The sequence below is a fragment of the Varanus komodoensis genome, unplaced genomic scaffold (assembly GCF_004798865.1).
Source record: "Varanus komodoensis strain SLA01 unplaced genomic scaffold, ASM479886v1 scaffold3, whole genome shotgun sequence".
Taxonomy (NCBI): Eukaryota; Metazoa; Chordata; class Lepidosauria; order Squamata; family Varanidae; genus Varanus; species Varanus komodoensis.
Genome location: NW_025335761.1, coordinates 54108909 through 54130579, shown reverse-complemented (window position 1 = coordinate 54130579; position 21671 = coordinate 54108909). Strand labels below are relative to the sequence as shown.

Here is a 21671-nt window from a genome sequence, read left to right as displayed (position 1 = left end):
GCTATGATCAAAGCTAAATATAATTCAACATATACAAAAAAAGTACAACAGCTTAACTAGAAAAATACTGCTACTGTCCCCAGAATAATGTAATACCTCAGAAGAACAGAGACCGTACTGTTTTAAAAGTAACCATTACTACCTTTAGTTCACTGTTCTTCCCAGGTGACATAGAATTATTCAAGGTTGAAAAAGCAAAAAGGAATTGTAAAGAACTCCCAAAGGATCCCTCTAAATTGGGTGAATGGGCATTAAAATGGCTACTGTGGTTCACTATGACTAGGTGTAAGTGATACACATGAGAGCAAAAAATCCTAGCTTTACATATGCACCAATGAGGTCTCAGCTGCTGGTGACTGACCAGGAAAGGAAAGTTCTGGGAGGGTGTTGGATAACTTCATGAAAACACTGACCCAGTGTGCTACAGTTGTGAGAAAGGTGAATTCTACATTAGGAAAGGGATCAAAAATAAAAGAGCCATTATCATAATGCCTTCATATAAATCTATGGTGCAATTATCTATGTTGTAAGCCACCCCGAGGCTTCGGCGAATGGGGCGGCATAAAAATGTTTTAATAAATAAATAAATAAATAAATTACAGTTGGAAAAACATGTGCCTCAAAAGAAGAATACTGTAGAGCTGAAGAACAAAGGCAACAAAAATGATTGGGGAACTGGAACAAACTTCCCTACAAGGAAAGGTTAGAATGTTTGCAACTATTTACTTTGGACAAATTAGGGGGCAGGTGCAAACTTAAGCTAGAGTTAATAGAATTACTCATGGTATGGAAAAAAATGAAGATAATTTTTCCTGTCTTATGTAACACTAAAATCTAGGACCACTCCATGAAGCTGAAAATTGGAAAATTCAGGACCAACCAAATGAAATATTTCTTCACACATTGGATAGTTAATTGATGGAATTTGCTAAGATACCATACAAGGTGTGGTACACCATCAATGTAAAAAGCTTTAAATGAAAATTAAGATAAATGCATGGAGGATTAGACAATATATGACTACTAATTATAATGTCGTTGAAGTGCTACCTCCAAAATCAGGGGCACTATGCCTCTTAATACTAGTTGCTGGGGAAGAACAACAGGAGGCTATAGCTCTCATAACCTGTTTCCTGGAGGCATCTGATTGGCTGCTGTGGAAAAGAGGATGGTCAGCAAAATAGGCCTTTCATCTGATTAAGCAGAGTTCGTATTTTGATTGATCAGAACAACTGAACATCCAATTCTAATTTCTAGTAACATACTAAAAAGAAACACAAAAAATGTATTCAAATAATATTGCTAGGAATGTGTGCAGTGAACACTCTTTGATGTATCTTAATGTACAAATACTTCAGTTCAGGAAAGTTTCATCCACAATTTTCCCAAGGTAACTTTTCAAAGTAATCCACCTCTCTTTCCATTTCAAAAACAAAGAATCTAATTTTGTTAAGTTTACTTTTTTTTAACTGCTGGAAATCCTTACATTAGGAATTCCAGTTTGGTAAAACCACAACAACTGGCTGCTCTTGTATGTGTGTGTGTGTGTGTGTGTATCTCTCTCTCTCTCTCTCTCTCTCTCTCTCTCTCTCTCTCTCTCTCTCTCACACACACACACACACACACACACACACACACACACACACTTTATGTTTCCAGTACCAGCAAAATACTTTACCTCTCTGCCAGTAAGGATGTGTCTGGCCAGTTTCACTTTTGCAAAATTGCCCTTTCCAATCGTTTTAAGAAGTCGGTAATTCCCAATATGGGGTTGTTCATCTGCGCAGGAAGCTATAGAATTCCTACAGCGGGCCCCGGAACGGCCAGTTCGAGAGGAAACTTCTTGGCGTCCGTCACCATGAGAGGTGTGCTGTAAAAAGAAACACACAGGCTTAAGATAATCTAGAATTTGAAATCATAACTGAAGTGGATTAGGACACACAATAAAATATTGCTTCACAAAAAGTTTAACAAGACATTCACTATCCTAAGAGGTGGTGATGGTCATTGGCTTGAATGTTTTTCAAAAGAAGTTTTTAAAATTTCATGGAGGATAGGTCGATGTTTATTAGTCAAAACAGCTAACTCCCACATCCAAATTCAGGTGCATAACATTTTTACATATTAATACATTGTATGTCCACCAACATTTCCTCTGTGTTAACCAAAATCTTCATATAAGTGCTGTAGTGCTCTTTCAGCTTTGGAGGAACTGATTATTAACTGCACCTTTCGAATAGCACATTTCAGGATTTCAATATTTTAGAAAAGTCTAGGGAAAAATAAATTAGGAGACTGGGGGACAACAAAGCAAACAGGAGATGATGTGATCAGACACTTGTGCAATCTGCACAAACTTGTGCAAAACTGCAATCATTATCTCACTCACTTTAGAGTAAACACACTGAACCCAATGACCTGTTCTGCACAATACAAGAACCTGTCATAGGTAAAGCAGCCACAGCTGTATATGTCCCTGACAAAAAGCAAGCACTGTCCTATCAAAGCTCCCTTTTAAAGAAAACGCAAAAAACAAGGTGAGATGCATTTCCTAAGCAGTCAGTGTTTCAGGAAAAAGTGCAAAATGTGCATCTTCTTTAGGACTTTCAGGGCAAAATGAAAAATATGATATTGCCACAAAGGGTGCATAAATCCTACCACTCCTTCTCATGAGCAAAGATCATTTGCTTTCCTTTCCTTTCTCTTGATAGTTCAGTGCTTTGCAACTGGCAGGAGAAAGCAAAGGGAGGAGAAAAGGCTATTTGGATCGCCTCTGGGTCAATGTTTAAGATTAGTGTTACCTGCTGCACTGAGATAGCAGGTACCCCCAGGATATTGACCCAGGCAAGCCTTCTCTTTTTCAGACCAGTGCAAGTGCAAACCTCTGTATTTGCACAAGTTCAACTATAAAAATAATTTGTGCACAATAGCTGTGCACATTTGGGATGCATTTTTTAAAGAAAGCAGGTGGCCAAGTACTGTTTGGGTACATTAGAGGGGTTATCACAGGCTGTCACATTGAGGATCATGATAGGATCTCCAAAAATGAGGAAAAGGTTTAAAGGGGGAGTTTCAGCAAGCCAAAAATGGCTTATGGTCACAGTGGAAGGGAATACAAGTTAATTCTACTGCAGGACCAAGGGGAGGGGGGAAACAATCCACAGTGAGCCCAATCATCTCCTGGGTGTACTGTAGGTTATTCGTGAAACAATTAGCCCACTCAGGCTTAGAGCCAGAGTGCAGTGCATGACATACAAACCCACCCAACAGACGTTATTTCTGAACAGATGGGTAAAAAGTGGTGCTGTTAGGCTTTGTTCCAGTATACATTCTCAACTAAAACAGAGTCCTAGTTTGTGTAATTGTATTTGGTCACATTCACTCCATCACCCTTGGCCGTTTTCCTGTTTCTGTTTGCTAAGTAATTCTTGCCTTACTCTTCATTCTCTCCCTCACTCTACCCAAATTTACAAATTAAGCTCACTGGGAGAGGAACCTGCTTCTTTTAGTCTGTAAAACACAGTGAACACTTGATGGAGCTATTTAAAATATTAAAGTGGCATTAAAACATATTTCCTCTTTGAACTTATAAATAGCCTTCAAATATGTATGTTAATGCTGTGAAAACAGCAATATTTACAGAAACAATGGTCAGGGTATAAACAGAAAAGAATTCCCTACCATTTCCTAACAATGCAATTTTAATACCAGTCAAGGACTAAAAATGATACAGCACAGGTATAAATTTGAGACAATTCCAGCCAATGTCAACAATGTTTCCACTATTTTCTGTGCACTCAGCTATCTAATCCTATCACAAACTGTCAAGTCTTGACCCATAGTAGTGCGTCAGCTGAAAAAGTAGAAGGGGTTAAATTATCCAAATATTATCAAAATATGGAACTGACGGATGTACCGTGATAATGGAAGCTTCACTGAGCACTAGCACTTTTTTGTATCTTTCACTATTAAATATTACAAGCAGAACTGTACACTTATCCATATTGTTTTAAAAATGAAACCATTTGAGCAAATTGGGAGCACAAAATTAAAGGGTAACAAGTCAGTAACAGCTACTCCAACGTATTGCTTGGCCTTATGAAGGAATATCCATGGCTGCCTCTTCAGAGATCGCAAAGAGCTCACTTCCGGGCTATAAAAGGGAAAACAAACTGCAGCAGTCAAAAAAGGCACCATGGATAGCAGAAGCAGAGAAGACTAGGTAAGTCCTACTATGGAGTCCCTTGGGATACCCATGGAAGGACCTGGGAGGCGGGAAATCCATGATGAGCCCAACTGCCTATGAATAATTCAACACAGCTTATTCCCAGGGTGGGCTGTTATGTCATGAGAATGTGACCAATACGTAGCAGCAGAAAGTTTGAGTGAAATATGTGCCATGTCTCAAGGGGCTATTTTAGGAGGAGCAGTGGAACATGTCCAGGATGAAACAGTGACTGGTAAAGCTTACACAAGTCCATTTGCTCTAACATCTACGAGGTATGTATCTTTATACGCACAAATAGGAAGTATTTGGGTCGCTGATCTGGTTCAAGTAACTAGAAAAAAACAACCTAGCTGTGATATGTACAGCAATAGCTTCTTGAGATTTCAACACAGGTTTTGTGATATCCTGCTGCAAACATACCCCAAACGTACTGGCAAAACTAAGTAATCAGAACTGTTGCAGCCAAAGCACTCCACTTCTGTACACAGATGTCAGCACTCTACTTGACATCAAAGAATTCCTTGTGCTGTTTTAAATAATTTTTAAACAGCCACTTTACCTGCAGGCACACACAAATTAGCCGCCACTGTACTGTGCATAAAGGGAAATGATGTGGTTTTGAGACTTTGCGTTTTCATAGTCCCCTGCTTGCAACAAAGGTAAAAAGCTTCACAAAAGTGGTGGGTTCCACTAAAAAATATGATCAGCTGCAGAAGTATGCATATTATGAGTTTTCTTCCCTTTAGAACCATTTGTGCATAGCATTTTCTAGTTTCCCAGTTTCCCTATTTCACCTGTCTTCATATTCTTATCCTTGCATGTTCATTTCTTCGCTACATTTTTGTGGCCCGATATCCTCAACTAGTATCCAATTCTATTCCATTTGCTTTAGCATGTCTCCCTATCAATTCTGCAAGATAATTTCATCCATCAATTCCCATCCTTGGTTGGCCTTGGTCCAGGGAGCTTATTCTTACATCAGATTCAGAGTTGCATTTTTTTCAGTATTAGGGAACAAAGGAGTGGGAAGATTATAGAGCAAATGAAAATCAGCAACACTGATTGCATTAATGAGTACAATAATATAATCAAAAGAAATCAATCAGTGGTTAAAACTTAGTGCTGAGTATTTTTCATTCTTTAATGTCAGTGGCAGGAGAGAATGGATAAGCTAATGCAGAAGCAAAATCTGGGCACAAGAAGAGATGGTGCTGACTGGCCAATTTCCTGCAGTGCTCTCTACCATTAGACATGGTGACACAACTCAAGGTTCACATCTCAGGTGAAAGATTTGGGGGGTACAACTAAAGGACAGCAACTTGTCAATAAATTAGGTTAATACTGTATGTTACCTATGAGGTAAAGGTGTGTGTGAGAGTAGCATTTGGATGTTTTAGGACAGGAACCAAAGTATCTTCAGCATCTCTGAAGGTCTTCAAATACAAAATGTAAGGAAAATGGTAACACACACAAAACCTGACATGCTCTGCTTGAAAGAAGCAATCTGGAAAAAGCAAGAATAACTGCAGATGTTGTAATGCAGTAATTATCTTTCTCAGGTCAAAAGACTTAAGTCAACAACATGCTCACGGACAGTGATTTCATAAGCGTTTTCCTTCTCTGACCCTGAATAAGATGTTAGCTTCTGAAGGGACAAGAATAAAATCACCAAACTAAGGAAAGGAAAATAAATTGGATCTCACTCATACACAGGGAGGGGAGGGGAGGGGAGGGGAGAGAGCAAGCTAGCTAAGCCAAACATAAATTTGCTTTTGAAACAAGATTTGTGACCCACCTTTTCACAAAAGCTTTCCCCTACTGATGCTCCGGCATCCTTTCTCATTAAGAAATAAGCATGGTGACAGCAAGGAAAGAAGAGAGAAATGAACAAAAATAAAAACTTGGGCAAGATGGTAGTTTATTTAAAGAGATATTTGTGTTTACTTTCAGTTTGTACATACAGTTATCAACAGTATTAGCAACTACTCAAAGTGAACAGCACTTACCAACTTGAAATATTCATGATTGGCTATTCTATTGAACTACTTGAAGCTAGAAAGTGTGATACTTTGGAGGAAGAAAAATTACTGGTCATGAAATAAACTGTATGCAGGGTTTAGAGAAAATAGTTTCATATCTATTGATTGTGTTCTGTGGAGGTGTTACATGTGCAAATGTTCATCTAAGAATGAAATACTGCACAGACACTATCCATAATTAGTATGAGAATGATACACTGTCCTAAACCGATCTCTAGAATCCTTAGTCTGTAGTAGAAATCTGTAATACAAACCTTTATGATAACCCTATGCAGCTAAAGGACATATGTTCTCTAGATGACAGTGCTCAAGTAAATTGTAATTCTAAAATAAAATACCAAATACTATTTATTTGTTTTGATTTTTAATCCCACCTTGTACCAAGAACAATGGTGCTCAAGCCAGCTCAGAATCATTGACTGCATTATACGCATCTAAGAGAAAGCATCCATGGACCATTTTGAATGGACAAGACCTTAGCTCTGCTACACCAAATACAACTACACTTGCTCTATGCACAATTTACTACCTGAACACCACACACACACACAGTCTGCAGTGAACATAGTGACAGCTGCATAACCAGGAGTCTCCCACATTCCTTTTGGGTTCCTCCAAATCAGTGGTAGTGGAAAGTGGCAAAACAAAGGCTTATTATTTTGTTGCCATTATTCCTATTTGGGGGACTGGAGAGGGGAGACTTCTTTTAACAAGAGGTAGGCAACACGTGGCCCAAAGGCTACCTTTTGTGTGCCCCCCTAATCAGAGGGATTTTTAAAGGCATTTGCAAGTAGCTACAGAGATCCAAAATTAGCTTTCTGCAATCTAAAGAGACAGAATATGAGGCCTCTGATCAGAAACTCACCAAGCATTTGCTCTCAATAGCACCCAAGTATGTAAACATCTATCAACTCTTCTTGCTCAACTAAATAAAAATCTATAGCACATGAAAGCTGTTTAATTTCTCCCAATTTCCTCAGCTGATGGACAACAGATAAAAGCTTGGCACAGTTCCATTGGAGTAGATACATTAAGTGCAGTTTATTTTATCATCTTACACAAAACATTTTTAACTTTCAAAATCACAGTAGCATTAGAAAACTTATTTTTTAAATTTCCCAAGTTAGTCAATTATAGTGGTGCTTGGCTTACGAACGCCTCAGTTCACAACCAAATCAGGTCGGGAACAGAAATTTCAGAAAAATTTTGCCTTAGGTTGCAAACTCCGCATCAGGTGATGATCACAATCACGGCCATCTTCTCTGCACGAACACTCCAAACAATGATCTTCTCCCCACCCACCACGAGGGGGAGCCATGAGGGCACCCTCACCTCTGTCGAGGCCTTTCCGGCTTCGGAGGAAGGTCCCCTCGCAGGCGCTGACCCAACTCCAGGAAAGGTCCATGAGAAGGGAGGTAAGGGCTGCTTTCCGTGGGCCAAGGCGAGGGGAACGGAGGGACGGGGCCGTGGCTGTGGCCTGCCAAGTGGGGCGCCTCCTCCTTCTCTCCGCTCCATCCGCCCCCAGGCTCAGCAAGGCAGCCGCGGCTCGGCCCGCAGCCCAGGGACGTGGCTCATGCTGTTATTTTTGTGGTTAAAAAATACATACATACATATTTATTTAAATCTTTTATATGCCGTTCTTTATGTATAACATAAAGTTAAATGGATTAATCTTATTTACATTGAACCTTATGGGGAAATTTGACTTGGCTCGCAACCAATTCAGGTTGCGACCAGAATTGTGGAATGGATTAAGTTTGTGAGCCGAGGTACCACTGTATATACATAAAAGAAACCTATTTTTCTTTTATAACATGGAAACACAATTGTACAATTTGGGAGGCAGAATGAGCGGCCAATATAATACAAAACTCTTTTGGACATAGGTGACTGACTGAATATTATAGATTCTAACTTTCCTTTCCTCCAGACTCTCATAAAGACCATGATGGCCCATGAAAATGTATTACGGCTATCTGTTCATTTTTGTATTATTGCAGCTCTGAGAAAATTGCAAGAGAAACTCTTCAAGCACTGTGTGATAAGCCATGTTCCCTAAGAGATCCAGATATTTCTGAAAATAGTCAATTTGCAAAAGGCAACACAGACTTCTCTATTCTTGTCTACTAATCACATGACATTTCCATGAGATTTGCAAAAGAGAATGTTGGGTGTAGCTTCCAGCTAACAGAAAAATATGTCATGCCATACAGTACCCTTACTCTTCTTAATCTGCTCTCATTTCACAACACTGTTTCTTGCTTAGTCCTATATCAGAAGGTCATCTAAGTTCCATCCTCATCCTCTTTAAAAATTATAACAAACTCCTTAACTTTCAATAAGATCAGAGTCCTGGTAGTTCTGAATTTCATAATCCATTTAGTGATTATATATCAAAGATGGTATATCAGAAGTGTGTAATTTGGGGGGGGGGGCATTGTTTCTTTAGTTAGTTTACTGGAACTTTTTTGACTTCCTCACATGCTCTCCTACAGGCTTTTATGACATCAGAGCAAAACAGCTTATGGCTAGGAATGGTTTGAAAGCAAATAGTACCAGTACCAGAGATGACAGTTCCAATTATCAGAATTTGCTTCCATATCTAACAGCTTTGTGGGATACAGATCAAATAAGAAGCTGTAAAACTTTCTAACAAAATGGAGTCTGTGCCATAGATTTCAAACGGAATGTCCTCTTCAAAAAGGATGGGAAGGCTCTAGTAGTTTTAAGAGATTAGCAGAACTTCATGATTAGCTGATGGAGGATGCACCATTCAATTTAAGGATCTAAAGTCCTCCTCTTGCTAGTAATCACCTATGCTTCAAGGGCTGAGCCACTAGTCATTAGTATTTTAGTTACCACTGGACTGTCCCTCAGTATATCATCCTATTCCTAGACACTCTGGGCCTGTCTGCACGCTATAATACCCCACCATAAAATTAAACTATAGTGGGTTGGTTGTTAACTCACAAACCCATGTTACTCCCAAAAGATGACTGGGCAGCTTTGCTGAAACTTGTATCTCCCTTAGTTCTCCTCCTCACTCCAGGTACATATCCCATGTACTTTTCATGCTCAGCCTTAGCAGCCTAATCAGTTAATAAATGCAAATGTCCTAAACAGCACAAATGTAATACAAACAAACAGGGATGGGATTTGTGTGAGCTTGCTTAGGTGCAGTAACTACAGAGCTTATATAAGTGAATGTGTAGAAATCCTCCCTGTGTGTTCTTTAAAATCCAGTTAAATATGTGCAAATCTCCCCCAAGGTAGGAAAACTACACTAAATATCTGCAAATGCAAGGGGGCAAAGCTGAGGAATGAAATGGTATCATTCCTAGACATAAGGAGGAGAAGATAACATTAGCAAGGCTATGAGGAAGAATCAGATTTTTCACCACTCTTATTAGTGGCTCTGTAGTACTTTCCAACAAGTCATGTGCAAACCATCTTGTTGGTTTTACACATCACAACAAGCTACTCTAAAAACAAACCATCCTGAACAACCCAACAACCTATGCATTTTCACAGTGGTTTGTGCAACATTAACCAACCATGCTGAGGAAACCACAACAAATTTCAGCATTTGCTGAGTTTGCTCAATCACTGGAGGAAGAAGATACAGTTGGAAGTGAAAAGGATGGTGGTCTTGAGCAATCATTGTCACAGACTTCTGGCTACATCCCAAATGATTCGGAATCAGAATACAAGAATAATTGCAGTGAAATTGGAGTGAACGGGCTAGGTCAAGATTCTGTGATGAAAGGAGGTGATTATATCAAGGCCAGGCGTTTTGCCAAGCCAGGCAGTTTCTGGGAACAACCAAGATATACAGCTAGTGGGAAGACTCTCTGAGGATGAGGAATCCTCAAACTGCACATGTGAAGTGTTAGCAGAGGTGGGAAGCCAAACTGAATGAGCAGTGTGCAGAGGGAAGGCACGCTTACTTTTGGAAAGTTCTTCCAGAGGAGATGGGACCCAGGCATGTTCTTAAGGAGAATTCCTGGAGGTAAGCACCAGACTGGGTTCAACAAACCATTCTGTGCATGCTCAGAGATCCATTCTGGGTGATTTGTACTTAGAAACATAGAAACAGAGCGAGTCAGAAGGGGCCTCCTGGGCCATCTAGTCTGACCTCCGGCACCAGCCAGCTCCGCTCACGACATGCCCACCATGTGGACGTCCAGCCTATCCTTGAACACCCGCACCGATGGGGCCTCAACGACCTCTCGTGGAAGCCCATTCCACACCCTCAGGGTCCTTTATTACTTGGGAGCAATAAAGAAAGTTTTGCAAGAAAAATGGTCTCTGGCATTGACTGCTCAAAAGAGGAACTTCAGCTCCCAACGGCCACAGTGGCTTCTTCTCCCCACTGCTGGAGATGCTGTGTTACATTTACATTATTACATTTCTTATATTGCTTAACAGCTAAAGCTATTTGGGTGGTTCACAACAGTTTAAAAACAATTTAAATTATAAAATAAAGTATAAAAATCTAAATAGTTAAGACTATGGCATAAGATATAAGTGAAAACTGCATTAGTCTAATTACCCTTATGATGCACAGGTTGCTCAAACCCAGTGAGGTGCATGATGGCGTGTGGATGGCTTACAAACTTTGGAAGCCAACATGGGCACAAATCTCATTGGGCTTCGATTACATGGCAGCCCATGCACCATCTGGGCAATGGGGCAAATTGTGAGCATGGAGCCTACATGCACAGGGCAAGGAAAAGAAATCACCATTGTTTCTTTTTTCTGGAGGTCATGCAAACCTAGTCATCATGACAAGCCAACCTGAAAAAACAAGGTTGACTACCCACATATTATGTTATGAGAACCAACTAAGTCATTAACAGTCAGTATTCTAAATCCACATGTAACCTTGCACTCACCCTAAAATGTGATTCAAATATGGATGTTCATTCAAATAAACTACAGCCAGAGCTCTGACAGATTTTGCTGTAAAAAGAAACATTTTGTCTTCTATGGACTCTGGAAATGTTTTGCCACATTTATATTTTCTGTTCGGCTACAGCTATGGATAGACTTTGGACTTGTTAGATGATGATGGTGAGTTAGTGCAAGCAATCCAATGACCCCTACATCTACATCTGAGATACTATAGCTGAGAGTACTAATCACCTAATTAAAAAATAATTTTGTTGCTATTACTAAATACCTTGGTGACCCAGCCGCCATTGCCAGTTCACTACAAGCCATCCAACAATCTGTCAGTAGATCCCAAATTACCTTTTGTCCTCCCTTGTCCAATAGAAGATGAGGTTGGTTTAAAGCATGGGTCCTCAAACTAAGGCCTGCGGGCCGGATTTGGCCCGCCCCACAAGTTTTGCACTTGCCAGGCACGTGGCTTGCTCACGAGGAGGTCACTTTGGACTAGCTTGGAGAAAATGATCTCCTCTTGAGCAAGCCGGCGTCTCACCGTGCGCACGCCTGGAGGCAGCTTGCTCATAGAGAGGTTGTTTTGGACTCGCTCAGAGAAAACGATCTCCTCACGAGCAAGCCAGCGCCTGACCCAGCACGCCCCCGCCCCCTCACTGGCCCACGCTCCCCCGCCAGCACCACCTTGGGGGCCCACGCCCAGTGCTGGCACCTGTCAACTGGCCCCCTGTAGAAAAAGTTTGAGCACCCCTGGTTTAAACTCTGAACTAGCCACTGAGACTTTTGTGAGTGCATTAACAAAGCATCTATATAGCAGTCAGTGTTTTGATATTAATATAGTATTAATATAGACTTAGTATTAGACTTACTCCAAACTCATTCCACCAGTACCATGTGATCACTGCAGGCACTTTTACTAATAAAAGAGTGCTGCATTTGCACATTAAAATTATCTGTTTCTCCTAAAGATGTCCATTATTTAAAGTATTCCATATGCTGTTAGATGCTGGGGATGGAGACAAGAGTTCTTTTGTAAACAAAATAGTCTCTAAAAATAGACTAAAGGCAACATATTCTAGACAGACTTATACCTTGGGCTACTGCCATCCATCTCAATGTAATCAGAAAGCAAGGTAGATATGTTTAAAGAACTTGGAACAGCCAAGGCAGAAAGCTTGCAAACAGAAGTCATACCCCAATTAAATGATAGCAAACATTATTCTACAAATAAAATTTACATTATTTCTGGTTCAGCTTCTTTTTCCACCCAGTTATGCAGTCCTTAAGACTGATGAATCAATTGGTCAGGTCATACCTGCCAAACAATAATCAGTTTTAAGAAATAGCCAGCAGAGCAAGTATAATCTTAACTGTAAAACAATCAAACATCTCAACAAATAACTTAATTTCCTCCATATTAAAGAATAGGACACACCTTAACAAATTAAACCTTTAAAACCAGTTGGGGTGAAATTTTTAAACTATCACAAAAAATACATTTTAGAACACTAGTACATTCAGCACCCATTAGAAAGTCAACAATACTGACCTGCCAAGGACTAATCTATGACCGAAAGAATCAGATGTAACTGCATTTCTCATGCAGGTTTACTGGTGTAGGTCAAAGGCAAACACACATTCCAAATATAGAATCTGATCTGCAGCCAACCTACAGACCAGGGAAGAGTAACAAAACTGGGCATCATCATGCCAAGGAGTCAGGGATGGGAATGGCTTGTTTAACCTTGGCAACTAAAAGAGTTTGACTTTCACCATCTTTCCTTCCTGCACCCGTGGTCCCACCACATCTCCCAAAAATCTGTAAAGGAAGATGCCTGAGGGGAGACGAAACTGTTCCTTTGACAGAAGCAGTTCTGTCAGCAGAACAACTTCATTTATTTCACCTATTTTGTGAAATTTTGTGAAATCTATTGCTATTGTGGATTTTTTGTTTGTTTTTATTCTGTGTGTATATGTGTGTGCGTGTGTGTTTGAACTCTTGTTCACCAGCCAGAGAGCCTCAGCTATTGGGCGATATAAAAATGAAATATTTTCTCTCCACACCAAGGGCTGAAATTTATCTTCTTATTTGTACTATCACTTCTTTTGTTCTTGGGTACTTACATCTGAAGCAATCAATTGTTTGGGTCATAGCTATATTATAAAACTGTTGTGTTGTAAAACTTGAGTACAAATTAGCTACAATTAGACATGGAATACTCATGTTTGAAACTGGGATTGTGCCAGTCTTCAACAGAACACTTGAGTATTTAGAGGCTTGTTTGGTACTGGACTGATTAAAGAAGGATAAAAGTAGATCAACCTGGTACCTTCCAGTTATTTGGGACTACAACTTACATAATTCCTGACAATTAGCATGCTGGCCAGGATTTATGGGAGTTGAATGCCAAAATATTTGGAAGACACCAGGATAAAAAAGAGGAAAATACTGCCTCCAGAATAAGGAATTCCCAGCGGTAATGAAGTAGCTAGCAGTACAAGAATGTAAAGAAAAAATGGAAGGAAAAGAGGAAGTTCATAGTCTGTATCTGAGATCTGCTACACTGTTCAAGTCATACTGACTTTATTCACTGATCAAAACAAGTTCTTACTGACATCAGCACTGAAGAGTAAATATAGCAGCTAAACAGAAAGACATAGTCAATAAAATTGCTAACTAAGTCCAATTTCTCATATAGCCATTGAAAGAAATTAAGTATAAAGCAAGGGTCAAAGGTCTAAGACTCATGCTAGGAAAACATGCTTAGATAGTACTCCCATATGATGCTATTTTTAAGTAGCCAATTTTTGGCCAAAATGATCACCTAGAGATTTCTCCCCACACAGTAGCGGTTCCCAAACTTTTTCAGAAGACATTTCTTTCACATGGAACCCTAATTCTATCCCTGATTTTTACTAAGCATTGTGAACCCACTATGTTCTTTATTCTTTCATCTGCTCCTGTTGTCTGAGTGCTTTGCCTAATGCAGTAAGTTTGAAAATAAAGAAAAAACATTTTAAATATAACATATTAATAATGTGGTGATATGGTAATATGCCAAATGAATTCTTTCGATTATTCCCAACACTACACAATAGAGTCCTAGGAACCAAATGATGTGATTCATTTCCTTGTTTGCTGCTTGAACACCAACTGACAATCAAATAGTTGATCCTGTGTGGTTTCATTTTAAAATACATTTTAAATTTGATTTTTGAGATTTTTCGCAGAACCCCTACAAGGCTTTTGCAAAACCCTAGGATACTGCGGAACACAGTTTGGGAACTGCTGCTGTAGAGGCTTGCTATAATAAGAGTTCAGGGAGTTCAGTACTTTAAAGGTCTTATTCCAAGCCTAAAGAGATACATGATATAACCTCTTTTATTCAAATGCTTTGATACAACCAAGGACACCCATAAACAGGAGTTGTAAATGTGCAACTACACATTTTTGTACATCAGGACTCCTGTATCCATGGGAATAGGTTCCAAGCTGCACAGTGAATGCCTGAAAGTGTGGATAATACTGAACACTATATGTACTATATATTGTATATATACATTTCTTTTTTCACAATTTCGGGGACAGAAGATTCATTCTTACCATCCAACCTCAGCATGTGATGTTCTCCCTATCTTTTTCTTTTCCTATTAATTCAAGAATTTTCACTTAAAGGAAGCACTTTACTATTTCTCTTTGGCAATTTACCACATTTTATGACTTCTCTTTTGGACCAAGGTAAACTGTGGTTAAGTGAAAACATGGTATCTGAGCCACTGGATGGATGGGTCCTGCTGTAAAGCAAGAATGGCGACAAAAGGGTCACTGTTCAGATATGATTGATCTTTCCTGGGTCTGGTTTCTGAAAAATGGGTTAAGTCCCACTGAACACAATGGTACTTACTTCCAAGAAAAATGCCTATGTTTGCAAGCTCTGGTTTTATCAGCTTCTCTTATTTCACAGCTATAGACATGTTTTCCAAATTTATTTCATTTTATACTGCCCAATAACTAAGGCTCTCTGGGTGGTTAACAAAAGTTAAAAACACATGAACAACAAAAATTAACAGTAAACAACAAAACCACAGCAATTGCAACTGAGTCAGCACAGAAGGATAATGGTGGCACAGGATAAATGCAACATTAAAACTAAAGTTAAAAAGATAAACTGGTAAAATGCTGGGATTCACCTGGCACCGAAAAGAATAAAAAGTAGGGACCAGGCACACCTCTTTGGGGAGCTCAGGGTGCAATAACTGAAAAGGCCCTTCTCCTAGATAGCCATCTGCCTCACTTCTTTTGGAGGGGGCTCCCAGAGAAGGCCCCCTGAAGATAGCTGAATAAAATGTGTAGCTGCTTGTAGAAACCATAATAGTATTCAGAAAAATGAGCAAATGTGTTTTCCAAATAAGCCAAAACTGATATAATGATATTGAGATGTATACCTCAGTGATTAAAGTCATCCCATTTTTTGCTGAAGAAACAATATGAATATTGAGAATTATTATTTGACAAGGAATAGTGGCTGTAAAAGAGTGTACCAAGTGAACACTAGCCAAGTCACTTCAAATAAGAGACATATTCCAATATATTTCAACATTACTAAATACCATGAAAACGTCTATCTTGTGTTTGACAGCTGCAGCTCACAGGAAAGTATCATATGAATAGCCCTAAGAAGTAGGATTGTTCTACAGTCCCTCTGACAGGAAAGCACAAGTGCAAAGGTTGTTGCTGCTATGCAAACAAGCTTTACAATAGGGTGCACAGCATCTTAGGACAGAAATTAGAGTAAATTAAGCAGAAATGTTAGGGCTTAAGCTTACACCCTGAAGTAGCTTTAAAACAAAAATAATAGATTCAGATCCAATGACTTGAGCTCAGAACATAAAATTGATTTATATATATAGCGATTAATATCCTGCCTTTTTCCTACAAAGGGCTCAAGGCAGCTTACATCATCTCTCCTCCTCCATCTTATCCCCACAATAACAACCCTGTGAGGTAGGTTGGGCTGAGAGTCTGTGACTGGCCCAAAGTCACCCAGTTGGCTCCATGGCTCAGCAGGGACTCGAACCCAGATCCTCTGAGTCCCAGTCCCATGCTCTTAACCACTACACCACACTGGCTCTCAGTGACACTATCTATGTCATTTGCAGTTACGCAAACCTTACAACTGCTTTTTAGTGAATACTGTGCTTAGCAGTTTTAGGAAACAAAACTGAATTTCTGCACTGACATGTAGGATTTGCCTCCACTTAAGATGGTTCCAATTCAAGCACAGGCAAGAACAATGCTCATTCAGCATATTTCTAGAAACCAATATGGAACTGTAGTAAACATTATGTGTCTTTGCCAATAGATGCTGATGAATGCCACCTTGGAATACTCAGTACTGCTCAATTATACCTCTTTTCTGGTATCAGAAATGAGTAAATTATAAGAAAAAAGTAGTACTGAAAAGGATTCCATTATGACCACTGAACCAAAAATAGTGCCCTTTTCATTGTATGCCTCTTCCAGCTAAAGGCCTCTGCTAATTAAAGATGATGAAATAAAGATAAGGAACAACTTTTTTCCCCAATGAAAATACAGGCATAGACACCCACAGTTCTAAATTTAAATGTAATCAGGGCAACAGTACTCTATTAATGTTACAGATCCACCTGCAATCTGGCACTTTACAAACTGACATCACTGTAAACAGCATTTTAGCTCATCAGTATTACCCACATGCATACTCTGTTACCAATCAACCCAGTGAGGCTTAGTTTGCAAGCTCTGACTATGTGTGTTAAGATTCAAATTCAGGGCACAAAGTTATGCATATTTAGACAAAAGAAGTCAGTACAACAGCCACAGATGATAGTTAGGCATGCCGGGAGTTGTAGGCTTTTTTTCCCTATACACTGTGCCCTTAAGGTGTAATCCTGTGTTTAGACAGAAAAAGGTCATACAATCAGAATAGTCATAATCCCTATGACTAGTCAGAATAGGATTATACCCTTAAGGTGCTGGCTAGGGAACGCTAGGAGTTGTTGGTTTTTTTCTGCCTAAACATGCAGAGGATTGTTGCATCCTAAATCCTTAAGTTTAAATCAATGGGAACCTGGTAACGACTAGTTAACTCCCACTAATGTGGGATTTGGCTTTATCCAGATCTGGAGAACGTTAATTTTATATATTGTGCTACAACCTAAATATTTCTAAAACAAACACACTTCAAACTGCTAGAAATATTAAATGTTTTTCAATTTTGAACTAGAACCATCCATAAACAATCTATTTAAGAATTTGTCTAGTCTAGAACTTCTGTAATCATATTGGAGAATTATATATGTGGGCAGTCCCCAAAGATTTCTAAACCTGATGAGCCTAGCTATAAAGGAAATACTTCAAGTAGAGGAGTCTAGGTAAAGGAGTGGACAGCAAATGATTAAACTCACTGAAACTCAAGGCAATGGACTGAAGAAGTGTCCAACTTTGAGCAGTTCTCTAAATGACAAGTTTGGGTCCTAGGCTGAAGTCCATGACAATTCATAACTGAATTACTTAATTAACTTGGGCACAATATAACCTTTAGCTTTGCAGGTTGTATCAGGAGCAAAAGTACACAAAGAATAACCAAGTTTTATCTAGTATGTCAATAAATTCAGAGCTTTGACAATGCAACAATTGTTCTGCTAAGCATATTTTCCCCTCCTGAATCTAAGCCTGTTTCAAAAATCTTCAATTAATGACAATGACTATACTGGTTTGCACATATCCACAACAAAATTTCCAGCTAAGTTTATCTGTCTTGAAGTCAAAGACAGAATGGATCTCAACAGTCTTACCAGATTGCCAGTTTTACTGCAAACTTTGCAGTCAAACCAATGTTACAAAAGGAGACTGCCTCTTGTGCATTATGTACTCTATCACTGAAAATTTCTCTTTACAATTTCTTTGACAGAAGAAATTTTCATAAGAGTCCTTCCATTTAAAGTGTTGTTATTATTACTATTATTATTTAGGCCAAGCCAGTTATTCTTTGAGTTCAGTTCAGCAAATATACAGTGTTCTTCTGCCAAGATTCACCAGGCATACTGAACTCCCACCTTTTAATGCAACACTACATTCAACAATACTAAAATGTCATATACTTTATCTAAAAGTAGTGCAATTTTCTTTAACACCTATGCAATCAGCACTCAAGCACCATATTTGCAGGCAGATAACCCTCTTTCTTTCAGGAAAAAAAGAATGAACAGGTTCTTTCAAATAATCCAAGAATTTGTCATTGAATAGAAATACAAAACAGATTTCAAAGATGTGAACTGTAGGTCATCCAATCCATTCTTTATCAGAGGAACAAACCCATTCATTTCTATGGTATATTTACTGGTGATCTACTTCTAATTGTTAGCCCATTTTATGTCCAATAACATTTGCTGGATGTTCAATTCTCCCTTGCATTGTGAAAATATCAGTGTAAGGGGCTTAGAGAAAGCAACCCACATGCAGAAAGGGAGATCCCAAATTTAAACAGGAATCAATGTTTATTCTAGGCAAGACTGAATGTGAGCTTCTCTATTGATAACATTCTTCATACCAACTTGAAAAATATCTGTTTAAAGATGTCGAGCTGCCAGACAATGAGTGTCATAACAGTACAACAGAGGATACCCTACCCTAGAGATGATGTCAAGTTATCATTTGAAGGAATTTCAAAGGTTAGCACAGTCTGACTGTGTAGGACTTCATCACAACTGCAAACATTCATGTCTACATTAAAACGCTGCAGAATTTTCAGAAAGAACATTCACATGTTATTTTTTAACCATCTATTTAGTAACCTGCATTAGCATGCTCATGTATCTTATAAGATAGAAGCAAAATAGACCCCACTGTGTATAATTAAATTTAACACTGGCTATTTTGAAGGCATTCAATTACAGTAAATGATACAGCATACCAATAAACAATAAAATGCACTCACATTTTCAGTATCGCGTTCATTCACCGTAGGCAATGGAGTTCTAGTGGACATTTTCATTCACTTGTGCTGAAGCACGGTTTGTGATGGCAAAATCTGGCTATATATTATATAAAAATAAAAAAAAATCCTAACACCCTTCTCTCCCCAAATACTTATATATATATTTACAAAAAGGGTATGATTTTACTGCATGATAGTGGTTATGAAGTACCACCATCAAGAAAAAGGGAGTGTGGGGAGGGAAATGTGGGTGATTACCACCACCACCACGACCCCACTTTCTCATCTATATTCCAGTCTGATAATGGAGCACTGTGGGCCCCTCGGATTCTTCAAGGATCATCCTATAGACAGATTAGGATCCTTAGAAGGTGGTGGTAGCGGATTAAAGAGGAGAGGGATTCTCATGGAGTGCGAAAGGGAGTGGGGGTGGGGAGAGAGAGGTGTGCGCGTGTTAGCCGGGGCTGGGATTAGGGGGGCAGGGAGGAAGGCGAGAAGAAACTAGCAGCTTGAGAGGGCGAGAAGGAGCGAGCTGCGGCTGGGGAGGGGTGCTGGGCGCTGCAGCAGCAGTCCGAGTAAGAGGCTTCCGAAGGAGTAAGTCGCGGGGGTTAGCGCCCGCTTTCTGCACCTCCTCGGTCCTCTCTCAGGCACTCCGTCGAAGAAGCAGCAAAGGGCCACTGAAGAGCTGCTCGAGGGAGGGCTCCTGATCCCCTCAGGCGCCCCCTCTCCTTCTCCCCCTCCCCAGACCCGCTTCACCGAGCCGCAGCTCTCATGTTTTAATCGCGCCCTCTCCTTTTCCTCCTTCTCCAGCTGAAGTCCCAGTTCCTCTCGCCTTCGCCGCCGCCACCCTCCTACCCCAAAAGGGCAGGCTCAGGCCAAGCAGGGGGGGTGGGGGGACGGCCCTTCCGCCGCAGGCCCCTCCGCGGGGTCTTGTGGAGCCCCGGGCCTCGCTCTGCTTGTGTGGAGGAGCGGGAGGAGGCGGAGGAGACGACGACCAGGCGCGCTCCCTCTTTCCCCCGCTTAGGCGGCGGCGGAGGCAGCAGCAGCAATGCCCCCGCCGCTCCCGGATGATTCAAGATGGCCGCCCGGCTTCCTCTGCTCCGACATGAACCGGAAGAGACCACCCCCTGCACCGAGACAAGCCGCTTGTTGGGGCTGCGGGGAGAGAGAAGGGGGGAGGTAGAGGGCGCAGGCGCGTGCTCGGGCCCCCCCTGTTGCTAAGGTACCCTGGCAGGGGTGGGGGCGGGGCCTCAGTTTGGTCCTCGCGAGGGGAAGAGCTGAGGCGAAGAAAGCGGTGCTTCCCTCTCGCGGAGGCTGAGAGCTGGGGAGGGGCGCCCTCAGCGTGTCCACGAGGCCGAACGACCAAGGTTTTCATCCCTCACCGGCGGCCGTAAATAAAATTAGGGGTACATAAATAATTTTGGGAAATTCAGAAGAAAAGCCCATTCGTTTCACTAGTGCTGACTGTGGCCTGCCCTACTCCAGTAGAAAAATTTACATCGAAGCAGAAAGGAGTGCCATGGCTCCACAAAGAGTAAGGGTGCAAATCTATGCAAGTTTAGACGGAAAGGAAAAAGCCTGCAAATACCAGCATGCCCCAGCATGCTACACTGGCTGGATCATACTGGGAGTTGTAGGACCTTTTTCTTACTGCCCAAACTTGGCATAGCACTGCATTTTTACAAGATGTATCGAACGAGATGTTTTGTGGTTTTACCCCACTGCAGAGGATGTCTTCCGTTGGTAGAAATGCAAGAAGCCATTTCATGGCCCAAGGCATCAGCGTTTTGCACCACACTCAAGGCATTTTGCCTTAGATCTTCCTCCACCCCACTTCTCACCAAAATAAAAGCCCTCTCTGAGAAAGGCATTTTGACATGCCCAGAGGGGTTGAAATCATGGCTATATAGGAAAACAATATAATGAGTGGGTCCAAAATTAAATACATGAAGTACATTTTATAACTGTTCTAGGTAAAGTCTTGTATCTGAAATAAACAGAGTCTTCTGTATTCATAAAAGTAATATGAATCACACTCTTTCTAACTCAGCTGTGGTAATTTAACCACTGGAATCAAACTTCATGAGACCCTGTAGTTCAAGAGTGTTTATGGAACTCTCTTAAATATCACGTAAACTCTAAGTGAGCCCTGGGACCGTAGTCTTCAGTATTCAACTGAATGTGCTGCTTCTTGCTATTAGGTTTGCCACCTTTAAAGATGGGTTTCCCTTTCTCAAAAAGAGAACACTATGCAAATATGTGGGTGATTCTAGTATTTGAAGCACCTACTAAAATGACATGGATTGGTCCTTAAGGAAAATGGGTGCTTTTTTACTTCCCCTTGTCATGCATCATACAGCATTGGCAACTCCAATGTAGACATAAATATTTGGGTGGACACAGAATATATTTTTACAAGCATCATCCTGTATTTTCAGAATTACTCTCTTACAGTTTTTCTAGAGTTTGCTAGATAATGAGTACCAGTGGCCTTTGACTGAGTACTTTCTATAAGATGGTGGT

At 40.4% G+C, this 21671-nt stretch overlaps 1 protein-coding gene across 5 annotated transcripts in view; it reads right to left on the bottom strand.

The window, feature by feature from the left end:
• MARK3 (microtubule affinity regulating kinase 3) overlaps positions 1 to 20226 on the bottom strand; it is a 79985-nt gene extending 59759 nt beyond the window's left edge. For 3 of the 5 annotated variants that reach the window (XM_044435620.1, XM_044435623.1, XM_044435621.1), the window contains exons 1-3: positions 19149 to 20226; positions 6024 to 6062; positions 1679 to 1870 (exon numbers count right to left, since the gene is read on the bottom strand). In XM_044435620.1, coding sequence (XP_044291555.1) covers positions 1679 to 1870; positions 6024 to 6062; positions 19149 to 19205 — 288 coding nt within the window. In that variant the 5' untranslated portion in view covers positions 19206 to 20226. The remainder of the gene's footprint in view (positions 1 to 1678; positions 1871 to 6023; positions 6063 to 19148) is intronic. The other 2 variants (XM_044435624.1, XM_044435622.1) reach the window with 2 other exon arrangements.
• Positions 20227 to 21671: the final 1445 nt, after the last annotated feature.